Source organism: Homarus americanus, unplaced genomic scaffold (genome assembly GCF_018991925.1).
Source record: "Homarus americanus isolate GMGI-L3 unplaced genomic scaffold, GMGI_Hamer_2.0 scaffold20465, whole genome shotgun sequence".
Lineage (NCBI taxonomy): Eukaryota > Metazoa > Arthropoda > Malacostraca > Decapoda > Nephropidae > Homarus > Homarus americanus.
In genome coordinates, this window is record NW_024756914.1 from 9,145,764 (window position 1) to 9,163,512 (window position 17,749).

The 17,749-nt window shown below is 38.1% G+C and overlaps 1 protein-coding gene across 3 annotated transcripts in view; it reads right to left on the reverse strand.

The window, feature by feature from the left end:
- Window positions 1-3,347: 3,347 nt before the first annotated feature.
- LOC121857083 overlaps window positions 3,348-17,749 on the reverse strand; it is a 31,650-nt gene continuing 17,248 nt past the window's right edge. Inside the window, exons 2-7 of one of the 3 annotated variants that reach the window (XM_042352934.1) lie at window positions 17,507-17,578; window positions 16,836-16,892; window positions 11,307-11,382; window positions 7,847-7,970; window positions 5,697-5,848; window positions 3,348-5,192 (exon numbers count right to left, since the gene is read on the reverse strand). In XM_042352934.1, the coding sequence (XP_042208868.1) occupies window positions 5,072-5,192; window positions 5,697-5,848; window positions 7,847-7,970; window positions 11,307-11,382; window positions 16,836-16,892; window positions 17,507-17,578 (602 nt within the window). In that variant the 3' untranslated portion in view covers window positions 3,348-5,071. Of the gene's footprint in view, window positions 5,193-5,696; window positions 5,849-7,846; window positions 7,971-9,500; window positions 9,604-11,306; window positions 11,383-16,835; window positions 16,893-17,506; window positions 17,579-17,749 lie in introns of those variants that run through there. The other 2 variants (XM_042352935.1, XM_042352937.1) reach the window with 2 other exon arrangements.

The following is a 17,749-nucleotide window of genomic DNA, read 5'->3' on the forward strand; positions in this document are numbered from 1 at the left end:
CTGCCTGTAACACTAACAAGTGTCAAAATGCAAATACAAATACAAAATACTTTTTTTCTTCTAGGTGCCAAAATACAATTACAAATACAAATACGTGAAAATGTATTTAAATACAATTAAAATACAAATACAATTGTATTTGACCACCCTGCTGAGAGTGCTTTTGTGGTTTATATAGCCCTGATGGTGTACTGCAGTAGTTTATGTAGCACTGGTGGTGTACTGTATTGGTTTATATTTTTCTGATGGTATACTGTATTGGTTTATGTAGCCCTTATGGTGTAGTGGTTTATGTAGCCCTGAGGGGCATACTGTAGTGGTTTATATAGCCCTGATGGTGTACTATAGTGGTTTATGTAGCACTGATGGTGTATTGGTTTATGTAGCCCTGATGGTGTATTGGTTTGTGTAGCCCTGATGGTGTATTGGTTTATGTAGCCCTGATGGTGTATTGATTTATGTAGCCCTGATGGTGTATTGGTTTATGTAGCCCTGTTGTGTTTTGGTCTATAGCCTGGGTTTTGTTTATGTGATGGTGTATGGTTTATGGCCCTGTTGGTGTTTTGGTCATAAGCCTGATGGTGTATTGGTTTATGTAGCCCTGATGGTGTATTGGTTTATGTAGCCCTGTTGGTGTTTTGGTCTATATAGCCCTGATGGAGTTTTGTTTTATGTAGCCCTGATGGTGTATTGGTTTATGTAGCCCTGATGGTGTATTGGTTTATGTAGCCCTGATGGTGTATTGGTTTATGTAGCCCTGATGGTGTGTTTTGTAGCCCTGTTGGTGTTTTGGTCTATATAGCCCTGATGGAGTTTGTTTATATAGCCCTGATGGTGTACTATAGTGGTTTATGTAGCCCTGATGGTGTATTGGTTTATGTAGCCCTGATGGTGTATTGGTTTATGTAGCCCTGATGGTGTATTGGTTTATGTAGCCCTGTTGGTGTTTTGGTCTATATAGCCCTGATGGAGTTTTGTTTTATGTAGCCATGATGGTGTATTGGTTTATGTTGCTCTGATGGTGTACTGGTTTATGTAGCCCTGTTGGTGTTGTGGTCTATATAGCCCTGATGGAGTTTTGTTTTATGTAGCCCTGATGGTGTATTGGTTTATGTTGTTCTGATGGTGTACTTGTTTATGTTGGTCTGATGGTGTATTGGTGTATGTAACCCTGATAGGTGTTTTGGTTTATGTAGCCATGATGGTGTTTTGGTTTATGTAGCCCTGGTATATTGGTTTATGTAGCCCTTGTGGTGTTTTGGTTTGTATCCCTGGTGTATTGGTTTATGTAGCCCTGATGGTGTTTTGGTTGATGTAATCCGGATGTTGTTTGGTTTATGTAGCCATGATGGTGTACTGGTTTATGTATCCCTGATGGTGTTTGGTTTATGTATCCCTGATGGTGTACTGGTTTATGTATCCCTAATGGTGTTTTGGTTTATGTAGTCCTGATGGTATTTGGTTTATGTATCCCTGATGGTGTTTTGGTTTATGTAGCCCTGGTATATTGGTTTATACAGTCAACCCTCACTTTACGCAGTTAATGTAACCCACAGGGTACCGCGGAAAGTGAGAAACGCGTAAAGTGAATAACATAACATATGGGATTAAATGAAATAGAGACCAGCTGACCCCCAAACTCCACTTTTTCCAACACAATACCTATGTTCTAGTAAAAATAACATCTTAATTTTATGATGGTACATGCACACAATTAATACTTAAGAGAAATAGAGAAATACAGTCGCCAAGCTAATGTCCATTCAAATAATGGACTCAACTCCCTCCCCCTCTTCTCACACTACACTCGCTGGCTCTTCCCTCTGAGAAATTTTGGGGGGAAAACCAGGTATAGTAATAAATAATACCTCAAACTAAAGTTAGGATAATATAATTGACATTGCTGGATTCCTTGTAAGACCAGGAATATTTTGAATATAAATGTCATATATTTTTCACAAAAGATAACATATTTACTCAGAGTTAACATTACATCTAAAATTTGTATGTCTAATGCAAAATCTATGTTTATATTCAAAATGATCATCAAATTGTAAGAATTCCAGCAATGTAAATTATATTCTGGCCGGGTAATTTGTATGAATTTTATGAGCTAAAATAAAAATCTTCAGTTAATAAAAAAAAAAATATTCTTCACACGGTAACAGATGGTCGGTCGCCGGTCCCTCCCACCCCCCCCCAACAGTCCCTATTAGATAAATGTGTGGGAATACCAGACTGTTTACCTTTTTAGTAATAAATAATAAATCAGACTAAAGTTATGATAATATAATTGACATTGCTGGATTCCTTGTAAGACCAGGAATATTTTGAATATAAATGTCATATATTTTGCACAAAAGATAACATATTTACTCAAGAGTAAACATTATATCTAAAATTTGTATGTCTAATGCAAAATCTATGATGTTTATATTCAAAATGATCATCAAATTGTAAGAATTCCAGCAATGTAAATTACATTCTGGCCGGATAATTTGTATGAATTTTATGAGCTAAATAAATTATACTTCACCGTGTAAAGGGGTACACCCACCGCGGAATGTGAGCATCCTGGGTTCTGGCAGGGCACCGCGTTAACGTGGAAACGCGGAATGTGGGACCGCGTAAGGTGAGGGTTGACTGTATATCCCTGATGGTGTACTGGTTTATGTAGCCCTGATGGTGTATTGGTTTATGTATCCCTGATGGTGTACTGGTTTATGTAGCCCTTATGGTGTATTGGTTTATGTAGTCCTGATGGTGTTTGGTTTATGTATCCCTGATGGTTTTGGTTTATGTCGCCCTGATGGTGTATTGGTTTATGTAGCCCTGATGGTGTTTTGGTATATGTATAATGATGGTGTACTGGTCGGTAAACTTAACATGAGCTGATGAGTCTCTGAATATTACAGAAAGCAGCTGGGACTAGAATTAAATCTTTTATGTCTGGCTGTCGAATAAGTGAATCATCTTCCACAAATTTAAGAGAATTACTGTCTGATACCATCCAAAGAAGATATATATTGGACCTGATCATTAATGTGTTGTGGTATGAATGTGACTGAAAAGGGTCAGTAAGTCTTGTGGTGGTCTTGCTCACTATAGCTGGCGAATATTTAACATGTGTCTGGTGTGATGCATCTGCACACTAGTCAGTTTCCACTTTGTTTCTCTTAAACTAAAATAATTGTAGTTAACCCAAACAAAGTCTTAAACTGTACAGTGTAAACTATAAGAAAATGGTCCATTATTATGGAGAATGTCTTTGGCAAAGGTCTCCTTGACATTATAATATTTCACCAGATATTGTTAGGAAATGTTGAAAAGGTTACTGAAAGGCAGCATTTACTTTATTGACATTTATTCTACCAGAAGTTTTTATGAGTGAGGCTCTGTAAGCGTGGAAGTAGCATACAGTATTATGGTTAAGCACACAAGTTTGTATCACTAACATTTTTTAATATCCTTCTTACCTACAACAAGAAAGACTATGATATATTTGAAGCCAGAATCTTCATTAAGATATGAAATGGGTTAGAAATAACTTTATGAAACATGTTACATACATAAAATATATCTTGTAAAACTATGGGAACTGATGCCATCATCGTCTCTTTATACAAAAGAAAAAAAAAGAAAAAAAAAGACAACCGAGACCCAACACACTGCAAGTCCTACGTTCCCTTTGATATACTAACATAGAAGCATTAAAAATTCATCTTAATATAAACTGTCCACTGACAGACTTGTCTATTAAGACATTGATTGGCACCAAATTATGTCACAATAATATCACAGCACAAATTACTAGATTTAGCTGTGAAAGGTAATATGAATGACCACTCCCGGCTGTGTGATTTAAGAAGGAATAAAGTTGTTTAATTTAGGTTAAAATTGTGCATGCTGACAGAAACTTTCAATAGTAATTTCTGCAAGCAAGATAGATTATGTAGTATTATGAACAAGCAAGACATAATGTGTAGTATAAACAATTTTCCAATAAATCTAAGGGAAGATATAAGCATCAGGATATGGTAGATTGAAACACAGTAAAATCCTAAGAGACTATTCTAGCAGCAACTTTATCACCACGTTCAGAAATAAAACATAATATATTATAGCCTGATATAATAAGCATCACCCTAACCCTAGTAATGGTTATTCATTTCAATGATGCTAAAACTAAAGATATATCTTTGCAGACAAATATATTGAGCTCTGTATTATGAGAACTTTGTATAACACAAATGTTAGATAAATGTGGGAGCAAGTTTGTTACTACTACTGTACTACTACTACTGTTCACATGTGATTGTATACTTCTTACAGCAACTTGAAGTATAACATACAAGATTCTCAAACTAGTTTATAAAACAAATAATTTTCAGAACCAGATTTTGGGATATTCACCAATTTATAGTTTTTCAGACTGTGCAATAATGTGTAATAATTTTATATGCAATAATGTATACCAGTATATGATGAGACAATGCTGAAATTCTTTCAAACTGGTGAATCTCCCATGGTACTTCCATAACTCAGTCAGCACACTTGAAATCATTGATATGGCCTCTAACGCTCTGGAAATTTGAATAATTTCCAATACTGCCTCAGTCTACATTCTTATATTGTATTTCATTAACTATTTTCATATTCTAAACTGTTCAGTCATGTTGAAACACACTTGACTTCATGACTGTTTGTAAATTTGGTCCCAGAAAAGTATGGAGAAGAAATAAATAAATAAATAAGGTAAACACATAACTAGAGTGGTATTTTTATCAGATCTAAGAAATAGTGAAGTACAGATACGCTACAGGACAACTACTACGTATAAAATGGTTACAGACGCTCCAGGGTGCACATGACATGGTCACCTGCTTGCTACCACTTGTCATGGAAGCTACGACACATTTAAGACTAAACTCTATATGATTTATGCCATAAGTCCATGGGACTCATCTTCCGAATTACTGTATATGTACTAGAAAATGAGTTGGAAACTCTTTATTATAAAACTGATATAAAAATTCCTTTGTGTCATTAGTTTTTATTCTAAGTGCCATACTTATTCGTCCTTGAGACGCTTGTAGAGACTCTGGACGTAAGTGAAGACACACTTCCAGTCTGGCTTCTTCATCATGACCATGTCATCAACATCTAGGAGGGGCATAATACCAGCTTTTTCACTGAAATAAGCAAAAATAATATTAAAAATTGTTTATAACCGGAATTATATTAGAATAAGAAGTTTTCATTGAAAAGACTACATAATTATATAATAAATATACAGGAGTATTGTATAAATTTAGTATTGTTCACAATGTAAGAAAAGAAATAAGTGCAATACCGTATGAAGCTGAGTACAGTACAGTACTGTGCTGTACAGTAGTGCAAGATATAAACTGTTAATGTATGATAATAAGATACATAGGCAACTTCAATCTACTTTGAATGACTAATAAGGTTAGTGATGCCAAGATATAAAGTATCTTAGTCTCAGGTTTACTCTTAATAAATACTTTACTCTTGAATTGAACAGTGAAGCACATAAATACAGTACCTGTACATTATAGGCTAAGCAGATTTGATAACTTTTATTCACAAACACTATCATCACATGAAAGTTACTGTAATTTATACCTAAGTCAGCACTTACAGATTTAACCCATGAAGACCTAAAGCATACTCACTCTGCCACTCGGAAAGCAAGTTCAAAGTTGTAACGACGATTCTTTGCGTCAAGTTTATCAAAGTCGAATGCATCTGGGTAGTAATGGTGGATCAGAGCGCAGAAGGCCATACCATCATTCCAACTTGTGCTGAAGTTCTCAATCTTTACTCCCTGTTTAATGGAGGAAGAAATTAAGAATAGGGTTGACAGGAAGGATTAAGAATGAAAAATATAATTTTTATCTTGAGGATAGTTATGGAAGATTCTGATATAGTATGTAAGACTGTCTGTTGTTGCCTTACACAACACTTTTAGGGGTAATTTAGTCAAATATAACTTACAAATATTTTGGTGTATTATTGTAACAATTGTTAGGGCAAATTCTGCATTAATTTGTGAAATTTAAGCCTGAAGTGCACAGAAACATGTCAGACAGATTTCAAAGAAACAAGGTGGCAACTGTGTTAAAATCTGCCATTTCAAGATATTAATGCAAGTTACTCCAGAAAATGAGTAAAATCATAAATGATGATTTTGAAGATTAAAAAAAAGTTTGGTATTAAGTTATGAACAGAAGAAGACAATAAGTTGCCAAGGGTCCAGAGGAAAGATTCTCCAAAGTCTGTACTATGAATATTCCTCTCAAATAAATATATATATATTTTTTTTTTAACTTTACTGGTTGGCTGCAATTAAAACACAGAATTAACACCCACTAACTTAACACTTAATACTTAACCCCATTTATCAGAATCAATTAAGGTATTGGAATATTTAAAAAATGTGGTACTTTACAGTACATGTATGCTCTACCTTAATTTTTATGGTATTAAGTGGAAATATCTAATTAAAGAACCCAATGTAATTTTGATAATGAGTTTGTACTTTAGCTTTAGTCAACCATTTACTGTAAGTGTGTTCATACATCTTCATTTACAAGAAATATTTATTACATGAACCTTTGCAAATGTGGACACTGAGGCAAGTTTATTATTATACAGTTTGTGCATTTCTTGACTTTATTTATTCAGTTCTATAAGCATTATCAACAGGCAGCTTATAATATTCTAACTGGATTATTGACTAAAATTATACACATTCTATGTTTTTTCTAAGCACATGCAGAACACGACACATGATCATTACTGCTCCCTGGTGTGGGCAGTGTCAGGCAGAGGTGGAGTGCCCATTAGGCTGAAGGATTTGGACTGACTGTACTGTACAATATAAACACTGACACACGCTCACAATATATACATAAGTACGTAACAAGCAACACCCAATACAATAATGTTTTGTTTACGTGTCACAATTACTGTATACATTTATGTAGAAAGGAATTTTTACTTATGTGCAACTCTTCACACTTCTAGTACTGTATCAGCAAACTGTATAATGAATACATTTATTTACAATACCCTGTATACATGAACACATGTGCACTACACATGCATACAATATACACTAAATCAGATTTGTGTTCATATTAAAAAAATATTAAATTATCTTACTTTTAAGCTTTGAAATAAATGCGTGTTTTCTATAATAATATTAAGCCACCAAAAGCTCAGTTGTGTGATGAAGATTCTTGCTGGTACTGTACTGTATTGGCTGAGTTCTCGATCACCACGACTTTTGAGTAAAAAATGACAAAAATGCAACATGTGAATTATAAGAAAACATTTAAGTCATTGAGTCAAATTGCTACAGTATATGGTAATACTGTACTGTACTGTAGTGAAGTCGGCGCTACACTAAGTTATCAATGATACTCTGAAAAATCAGGTATGTTGTATAGTCAGACAAGTAATGGTTATTCGAGTGCCGGGCGATAGTTTTAATCATCTGTAGTAACAACAAAATTAGGTTTCTTTTCTCTAAATATGATCGACTCAGATATTGATAATTAATCCACAAAAGTAGAATACTGAATAATGATGGAATCTGTCCTCTTAAGATACTCTTCTCTTGTCTGTGACAGCCACCAAGCTCAATGCTATTTGTTGGTGTCTCACAATTTCTGAAGTTTACAGTTGTTGAGTCTGTATTACCACTGTCACAAAGTGGGCTGGGACAGTACAATGTCACGTGGATGAGTAGTGCAGTGTTACGCAGTTGTGGGGTCCGGGGGCTACATGCATGGAGCCTGGTGTAGAAGGCCCTGTGTACCTTATAGTCGCGGGTGCGGCACTGGCACCACGTCAGCAGCATATCCTTCACCCCAGAGGCGCTGCGACTCAGTTGACTGGATAATTGGAAAAGTGGGCCACCACCCGCAGACTTCGACTTAGAGCTGTAGAAGGAGGAAGAGGCCGTGAAGCAGCGCTGACCAGCAGGCAGTGGTAGTAGCAGCAGCAATGGCAGCAGAGAGCAGCCAGCCAGCAGGCACCCAGGTGGTTAGTGCCTCGTGCTACACAGCTCATGCAGCAGTTCTGCTCTATATATCTCCCAAGTTACCCTACACACGGTCTCTCATGTATACTAACATCTAGTGTTATATTATTGTGTTAATAGAGGACAGATTTGCAAGACACTTCCACACACACAAAGTTGACAGAAAAAGAGAAGAACTTTGACATAACATTATAGGTCTTGGGGAAACTTAAAGCACTAATTGTTCACCAGGTACAGTAATGCAGCGAAGTTGTTCACCGTCCTAATCAGCATTTCTGGGTTATTAAACAACACAAACATTAACTAATGTAAGACTCCTAATTCTTACATCTCTAGACACATAATGAAATCTAACATATCTAATAGAAGAAAATATACTGCAATGAAAAAAATTTCTAAACTAATTTATCATTATTTTCTATGATACACTGTAATTACATAAAGCATCCATTGTGCAAATTTAAGTATGTAACAAAAGCAAGCTAATCTACACATGAAATATCCTTTTCCTTTATACAGATAACAAAGCACAGTAACTCACTCTTGTACGTCCGCATCCAGTTACTTTCCAGTGTGAGTTGTAATGTTAAGTGTCTAAGACATTGTTTATCTAAATGTAAATGCTAAGATGTTCAGTGTCTGCATACTACTGTACACACTATATTACACAATAGTGAGGAAAGAAGATGTATTTTGGATTCCTAAACTAAGTTAAGAAGTATTATACTGTACATGTTACAAACTATATACTTTCTGTAAATAGCTTTTTGTAGCTAATAAGCCTTTATTGTTAATTTATAATCTATCAGTGATTCCACATGGCAATGTTAATGACAAAGATGCTGAAAGTATCATTTCAGGGGGTTAAAGGTGGTAAATTGCTGTTTTTAAAGCTTAGGTTTGTACAGTACAGTACTGTACAGTAGACATAAATGTGGCGACTATGGAACTAACACTCAGCAGTGTCGTGTTAACTAGCAACCTCTAAGGAGATCCTAAACAAATATTTAGGTTCATTGTTTATGGGTCACCTTAACGGCTCATTTAACATGACAGTACAATAGTGATTTTTAGTACATTGTGAAGACACACGAGTAATGTCTTACCGGTATATATACTGTACATACATAGCTTCCAAAAATGGCATCTTGCTCCCTTTAAACCCATAAATTGAGTCTTAATTGAAAACAGTGTGTCACACATATTCACAGGCTTTATGAGGTAGGAGAGCATGTGAAGTAACTGAACAATTAATATTCTGTACTAATTAGGAGGGTTCGTCTTCTAGCTATTGACAGGGCAAGAGAAAAGTAGATGGGGAGGGAACCACACCGGGGAGTGACAGAGGGAGAGAGCAGGTAGGTAGGTAGGTAGGGGCGACGTTCTATCTAAGAGTACACACAGGGGAACCACGGGATGCCAACTCTACCTTGCTCTCGTACTCAGCTGTGGCTCGCTTACAGAAGTCTAGGATGATTTTTTTGATTGTGGCAGCATTGAGTCTTATAATTGGCAGGGCTATGGCAAAGGGACTGGGAAAAACACAAGAGGAGTTAGTGTATCATGTGGTGAGGTTCATCCACGCCTTGGAGACTTGATTGTGATAAAAAGATTATCTGCCAAGAATGACAAAATTAATGTCCTGTACAGTAATAGTAAGTGGAGGAGTGTCCAGGAATAATGATGGAGATTTGTATTGTGTAGAAAATAATCCTGACCTAAGATGGACAACTTATAAAAACTACAAAAAGTAACAAAATATAATGTAACATCAGTTTTTTGTACAATAATAACATAATAGATAACATACACAAGAGGGACCCAGCCCAGTGTTATTTGTGTCAGGTCATAATGCAGCAACACACAAGCAAGACAGTCTACATAAAAGCACAATACATCATGAACCACAAACACTAATTCCATGTAACCTGAAAATACTGCATAACAAAATAAAATAATGAAATAAACTGGAATGCAGTTGATACTCATATGTACAGCATTCACTATGACCATCTTCATATATTTCTGAAAGCAAGGCAGATCCAGAAGCTACACTTCCTCTAACTATCTACACAGTCTGCTACAACTACTTGTCCTGGAAGAAAATATTCACAAAACTGTACTGTATTGTATCGTCTCATCACCACACCATGAATGACAGAATGTTTTAACATCTTTCTCTTGCAGTGAAAAAGACTTAGAAATAGAGTCAGCTAAGTTGGCACAAGATGGCCAAAAGGAGGAATTAATTATGAAAAGCTCTTTTATAACTGGTTTGGATAAAATAACTCCATACCACACAGAGTTTAAGAATTGAACACCTGGCTCACATAATGATGGCATGGATTAAGTGAATAAATTAGTTCAAAACCTTTCTGTCTCGACCACAGTTCTTGGAAGGTAGTGTTGGAGAAATCAATTGAAACTCAAGAATTAGGGTGGATAGCCATAAATCTACAGTTGGGATACTTCTTGACATGGTGCTGGGTTGTGTAGTGCCAAATACCAACAAGTTAGCAGACCTTAAACTTTTGTTATATGATAATGAAATATCAAAGAGTAATAGTAAAGTGCAGGATAAAGTGGTCATAGCAAATAATATCATAAATAGTACACTACAGTGTTCAGGAGTGTGTGGCCATAGCCAACTATCATACATTACAATACAATACTTATAAGAATGAGGGGTTGCACCCAACTCTCAATATGGGCATGCAGGTGACTGGTTGCTGTGCACAGGTGCTTGGAACCGACTGCTAATGTGTTGAAATGACTTTGTAACCAGGCCAAATAGTTGTGGAGTTTACAGTTTGTGTAGCAGCAAGATTGTCTACCGCTTAGCCCCACATGGCAGCTGGTGCCTCCTAAACTCTCTTCTAGGGATATGGTTGTGATGATGAGGTTTTAAAACTATTAGTTCTAGCCATCATTAACTTAGCTGTTCAAACCTTAAGCTGAGGGTAGTGAAGGATCAGTTTACTATGGATGTTCTCTCAGTTAGTCAGTTTCTCTCAATTAGTGAGTGAGGGAGTAAGTAAGTCAGTCAGTCAGCTAATCAAAAAGATCTTCTCAGTGTGTGTGGTTAAGTGAATCAGCTAATCAAAAAGTTTTCTCAGTAAGTAAGTCAAGAGAGACAGTCGAGATAGGTGATCATGTCTGCAGCAAACATTCTCTCATTCATCACCACAGTTGCAGGAGTCTGGTGAGAGACACAACCACTAGGTCTGGTACTCACCTGGCGGGGCGGGGGGAAGTCTGTGCATCCAATTGCTTGAACTTATCAAAAGGAGACACAACCTTTTTGCTGTCAGCTGGAAAATAAGAATATTTATTTTACATATAGGCCTAGTCCATATTGTGTGTGTGATTTTGAGTAATCTGCACCTAACCCTATTTTCTCCATAAGCCCTGTTATTTCTATTGCGCGAATTTCTAGAACGCACGGTTTTACAAGAACACAACTTCCGCGTTTCCACGTTTACGCGGTACCCTGCCGAAACAGGAATGCTCACATTCCACGGTGCGTGTACCCCTTTACGCGGAGAGCGGCTGGCGAGCCGCGCCAATTTTGGATCCAAACCTCCCGCCATATTGTGTAAGCGGCGTGAGCATGGTGCGCACAAGGTCGCCCAGTCATCAAAACATTACCGAGTTCTTCACCCACCACCCACCACAGCCGGCCCAAGTCAGTGATAGTGATAATTATAGTGAGGATATGGACTTATTTGACTTTGAGGGGTTTGACAAAGAGGCCCTGCAAGCCTCTGTGGTGGATAGTGATACAAGTGATACAGGTGAGGGCCAATAATCTGCCCTCTGCCTCGGAACCAACCGCCCATCCCCGTGTGCCCAGCCATCTTTTCTGCTAATGTAAGTGTTAAAAAACGCAATATTATTGATATTTCACTTAATTATTAATTGTGTGTGCATACCATCATAAAATTAAGATAATATTTTTACTACAACATAGTTGTATGTCGTCAAAAAGTGGAGTTTGGGGGTCGGCCCGGTCTCTATTTCAATTAATCCCATACGTTATGTTGTTCACTTTACGCATTTCTCACTTTCCGTGGTACCCTGTGGGTTAGGGGCCCAAATCCAGGTCGTAAGTCCGACATGGTCGTAAGTCCGACATAGATAAAAAAAAAAAAAAAAAATTAAAATAAAATAACCTACAAATGCAGTACAGTAAAAGTAATGAATAATGAGGAATGGATACAGTACAGTGAAAGTAATAAATAATAAGGAATGGTTACAGTGTGACTGAGCACTTACCTTTAATGTAGTCAGCTGAATACACATGGGGCCCCCATAATTTTCTAATTATACATGGAGACTACATTAACTGGAAACGATTCGGTATAGAAAATGCGTGTCATTTGAAAAAAAAAAAAAAAAAAAAAAAAATAATCTACAATGAAATACAGTATAGTAAAAGTAATGAATAATGAGGAATGGATACAGTACAGTGAAAGTAATAAATAATAAGGAATGGTTACAGTGTGACTGAGCACTTACCTTTAATGTAGTCAGCTGAATGCACATGGGGCCCCCATAATTTTCTAATTATACATGGAGACTACATTAACTGGAAACGTTTCGGTATAGAAAATGCGTGTCATTTGAAGAAAAAAAAAATTAATAAAAAATCTGAGGCGGTCGTAAGTCTCGACGGCCGTAAGTCGAAGCAGTTGTAAGTCGGGGTCTAGGTATATATATATATATATATATATATATATATATATATATATATATATATATATATATATATATATATATATATATATATATATATATATATATTTTTTTATTTTTTTTATATATATATATATATATATATATATATATATATATATATATATATATATATATATATATATATATATATATATATATATATATATATATATATATATATATATATATATACCGGGTATGTGATATCTCCAGTAGTCGGAACAATTAGTACAGAGCACTTCTGGGAATGAGAGATTTCTGGGTTACGAGATGACTCTCTCAAGGCCAGAAACAATCCCTCATCCTCGGAATTTTTTGGAATTTTCCGGGTAACAGAAAAATTTCCTCGGAAGTTCCAGAATGACTCATTATTTCATCTTTCAAAGCGGGGAAAAAATCCTTCATCCCAGGAATTTTCCAGAATTTTCTGGGCACTGGGAAAATTTCCTCAGAATTTTCCAGAAAATGTACCCCTCGGAAAATCGTTCTAAGACCTGGAATTTTACAGAAAATTCCGACATTGGGAACAATTTTCCAAGAAAATTAAAATTCCGGCTGTCAGAGGGTCCTGGATTTGAGGGATTCTGGCTAATGAAGATATTACTATTTTTTTTTTTTAACGAAAATAGCCCACCCGGGCTCAGGTCACCGACCCACAACAAGGCCTAGGGGGCGAACAAATAAGAGTAAAAAGAAATTAAAATTTGAAGAAAAAAGACTAAATTAATCTTCACTATGAAGATGCCGAAAGACCAGCGTTTTAAAGTGAGACAGATTGTATGAGTATGGAAACACAGAAGAAGGCAGAGCATTTCACAGTTTGTATGTGTGAAGAAAGAAGGATGTACTATAACGGGTTATTCTAGTGTGACTGACATCCACACACAAATGGTGGGCACTGAGTGCCAGTCGTGTGTTACTAGCCCACGTCCTTGCCGGCGGTACACAGGAGCATTGCCCGTTAAGAGAGTGAAGCAACATTGCGGCGAAGAGAAAGGGAAGAGAGATTATTAACTAAAGGAGGAGAGTTAATAAGACAAAATGCCTTTGATTCCACCCTATCTAACAGTTGGACAGAAGAAGAGCCACCCCAGATATGAGAGCAGTACTCCAAGTCAGGACAAATGAATCCCTTATATACTTGGAGCAACTGCTCAGGAGTGAAGTAGCTACGGCATCTGTACAGCATTCCCAGCTTTTGGGAGGCAGCTTTAGCAATATTGTGGATGTGTGGCTTCCATGATATATTAGAGGAAATGGTGAGGCCTTTTTTTTTTTACTATTTATTTTATTTTTTTTTTTTTACGGGAATTAGCCCACACAGGCACAGGTCACTGACCCACATCAGGGCCTGGGGGGCAAAATAATAATAATAATAATAATAATAATAATAATAATAATAATAATAATAATAATAATAATAATAATAATAATAATAATAATAATAATAATAATAATAATAATAATAATAATAATAAATAATAATAATAATAATTAATAATAATAATAATAATAATAATAATAATAATAATAATAATAATAATAATAATAATAATAATAAAGAACCACAAAGAAATACAAAATGAAAAAAAAATCAAAAGTGAGGAACAATATATGTATGTTGTGTTGTCAATAGTAAGAGAAACAATTGAGACCCTGCAATTGTGTGTAAATGAGGCAGAAAGTCAGATCAGCAACCTGGGACTTGGTCACAATTTTCGTGATGCCATGTGGCAGCAAAATCTACCATAGACAACACATTATGCTTCCAATATCTTCCCAGGTGGTAGTACCTCCCTGTTTGGTAGCTGCCTAATACCTCCTGAATGCATCCTGAAACATGATTGGTGAGAGATCTTCTGTTTTGGAAAGAGTAATTGGTATATACTGTGTTTTATTACTATTGAATTTAACCAAATTTCTACCTCGGAGATGCTGCACAGATCCACATTGATAGAAGATACAATATGAGCTCTAGAGACAGATCTAGTTTGAGAATTAAGGGGAAAGGAAAAATGTGGATTAGAGTGGAGAGTAGAATCATCAGCATAAGAATGGATAAAATTAGTCATAGTGTGAAGTGAATCATTGATAAAAAGAAGGAAGAGAGTAGGTGAAAGAAAATAAATCTGCAGAACACCACTATTGATAGAGAAAGAGAGAGAGATGAATCCCTCGACAACAACTGCCATAGATCGAGTTTTCAAGGAAGCTAGAAATTAGAGAACAAAGTGGGGAAGAGAAACCATAAGAAGGAAGTTTAGAAAGCAAAGACTTGTGCCATACCCTGTCAAATGCCTTGGATATGTCGAGGGCCATGACGAAAGTTCCCCCTAATCCCTAAGAAAGGATGAACAAAGATGGGTGTAGTAATAGGAGAGCATATCACCGGTGGATCTCACCTGGTGAAAGCCATACTGGTGATCCGACAAAAGAGAGGGATGAAGTTAGGGCAATGGGGCGATAGTTAGAGGGATTAGAATGATCACCAATCTTTGCAATGGGCTGAACCGAGGCATGCTTCCAAGAGGAAGGAAAAGTTTGGGTTTTGGGGCAAAGGTGAAAGAGGCGAGCAAGCAGGGGCCAGATTTTCAGCAGGTCCACAATGGAAATGTGAACAAGATAAATCTCGATAAAATCACACAGGAAAAGGGAAACACTGGAGCACCTTAGCTTTCGTATTTATTCCAGACATCTTCAGAGGCCTCTGAAGATGTCTGGAATAAAGACGAATACTTTAGGTCGGGACAGACAGAGAATTTTGGATGAATATAATGGGTTATTTTTGGGGGTTGTGTGGCAGACATGCTTTCCCTATTCTTGGTTTCTACCCCACAAATACAATAAACTATCTAACTATAAAATAAATTATATATTTATAAAAGTATAAACCTGTATTTATACAATAAACTACTGTATCTAGTAATAACGGTGCGGAAGGTTGTAGGAGGTGGGGAAGGTTGTTGTAGGTGGGCGAGGGTTGGAGGAGGTGGGGGGGGTTGTAGGAGGTGGGGGGGTGGGGAGGGTTGTAGGAGGTGGGGGGTTGTGGGGAGGTGAGGAGGTGGGGGGTTGTAGGAGGTGGGGGAGGGTTGGGGGAGGTGTGGGGAGGGTTGTGGAGGTGGGGAGGGTTGTAGGAGGTGGGGTGGGTTGTAGGTGGGGAGGATTGTAGGAGGTGGAGGGTTGAGGAGGTGGGGGGGTTGTAGGAGGTGGGGAGGGTTGTGGGAGGTGGATGTAGGTGGGGAGGATTGTAGGAGGTGGAGGAGGGTTGTAGGAGGTGGGGAGGGTGGGTGTTGTAGGAGGTGGGGGAGGGTTGTAGGAGGTGGGAGGGGGAGGTGGGTAGGTGGGGAGGGTTGGGAGGTGGAGGGTTGTGGGGAGGGTTGTAGGAGGTGGGGAGGTGTTGGGGGAGGGTTGTAGGAGGGTGGGGAGGGTTGTGTGGGGAGGGTGTTGTGTGGGGAAGGGTTGTAGAGGAGGAGGTGGGGAGGCTGTAGGAGGTGGGGAGGAGAGGTTGTAGGTGGTGTAGGGTGGGAGGGTTGTGGGAGGATTGTAGGAGGGGGGAGGTGTAGGAGGTGGGGAGGGTTGTAGGAGGTGGGGGAGGGTTGTAGGAGGTGGGGGAGGGGTGGGAGGTGTTGAGGAAGGTTGGGCGATGGAGGAGGTTGTTGGAGATGGGGAGGTGGTGGAGGAGAGTTGGGGGTGGTGGGGAAGGTTGGGGTAGTGGAGGGTTGGGGTGGTGGGGGAGGGGAGGAGAGTGGTGGAGGAGGGTTGGGGTGGTGAGGAAGGTTAGGTGGTGGGGAAGGTTGTGGTGGTGGGAAAGGTTGTGGTGGTGGGGGGGATGGGGTGGTGGGGTGGTGGGGGAGGTTGGGTTGGTGGGGAGAATGGGGTGGTGGGGGGTGGTGGGGGGGAGGGAGGATGGGTGGTGGGGGGGAGGATGGGGGGTGGGGGGAGGATGGGGTGGTGGGGGGAGGATGGGGTGGTGGGGGAGGATGGGGAGGTCTTGTCTTACTTCATATATAACAACACATTAACTTACTTTTGTTTAGGGAGGAGGAGGAGAAGCTCGTGGAGTAGGAACTCTTTTGAACATTCACTGAGGAAAAAATAAAACTTTCATTAATATCCACATTAATATATATACATGTACAGTATATATCCTCCATCTTCCAACTTGGAGAAATAAATTTGCAGCACGAAAATACACATAAAAGAATCTTGTGAACAACACTATACAAGTATACAGTACTGTAGTATCGGAGATCAAACACAAAAATATAAGAATCATGTGAACAAGTGTGACCCAGTAATACAGCACTTAGTGAAAGAGGGTCACAAGTACCTAGCTTCATACTGTACAAGAACCACCAAGACCAGATTAGTGCTCAAGACTAGTAACACAACCAGTCCTCCCAAGTTTCCTCGTAATAAGACTACAGATATGATTATTATTATTTTTTTCTTTTACGGGGAATAGTCCACCCGGGCACAGGTCATTGACCCAAAACGGGGCCTAGGGAGCGAAAAAATAACAGTAAAAAGAAATTAAAAATGGAAAGGAAAAAGACTATAATAATCTACACCACGATACAGTAATTCAAGATAGAATATTTGCACTACAGAACTGAAATATTTCGTAAGGCGGGCAGACAGACAGAAACGAGTAAGGCGGGGGTATTCCTATGAATAATCATGGCGGCTGTTTGGTACCTTGACTGGAGCCACTGGTGCGGGAGACGCCGAAGGGAGAAACAGTGGAGGAAGAGTTGGTGTTGGTGTCTCCTGTGGGGGTGAGCAACACTCGTCAGTAACACCTCGTATCTCCCGAACAATGGTCACCACCTAACTCCTTATTACAATACTAATCTCAAGGGATAACCGCTTAATTCAGTTTGAAGTTTAATGAATAACTGTTTAATTCAGTATGCAGTTTAGGAGGAAAAATTCTTTACT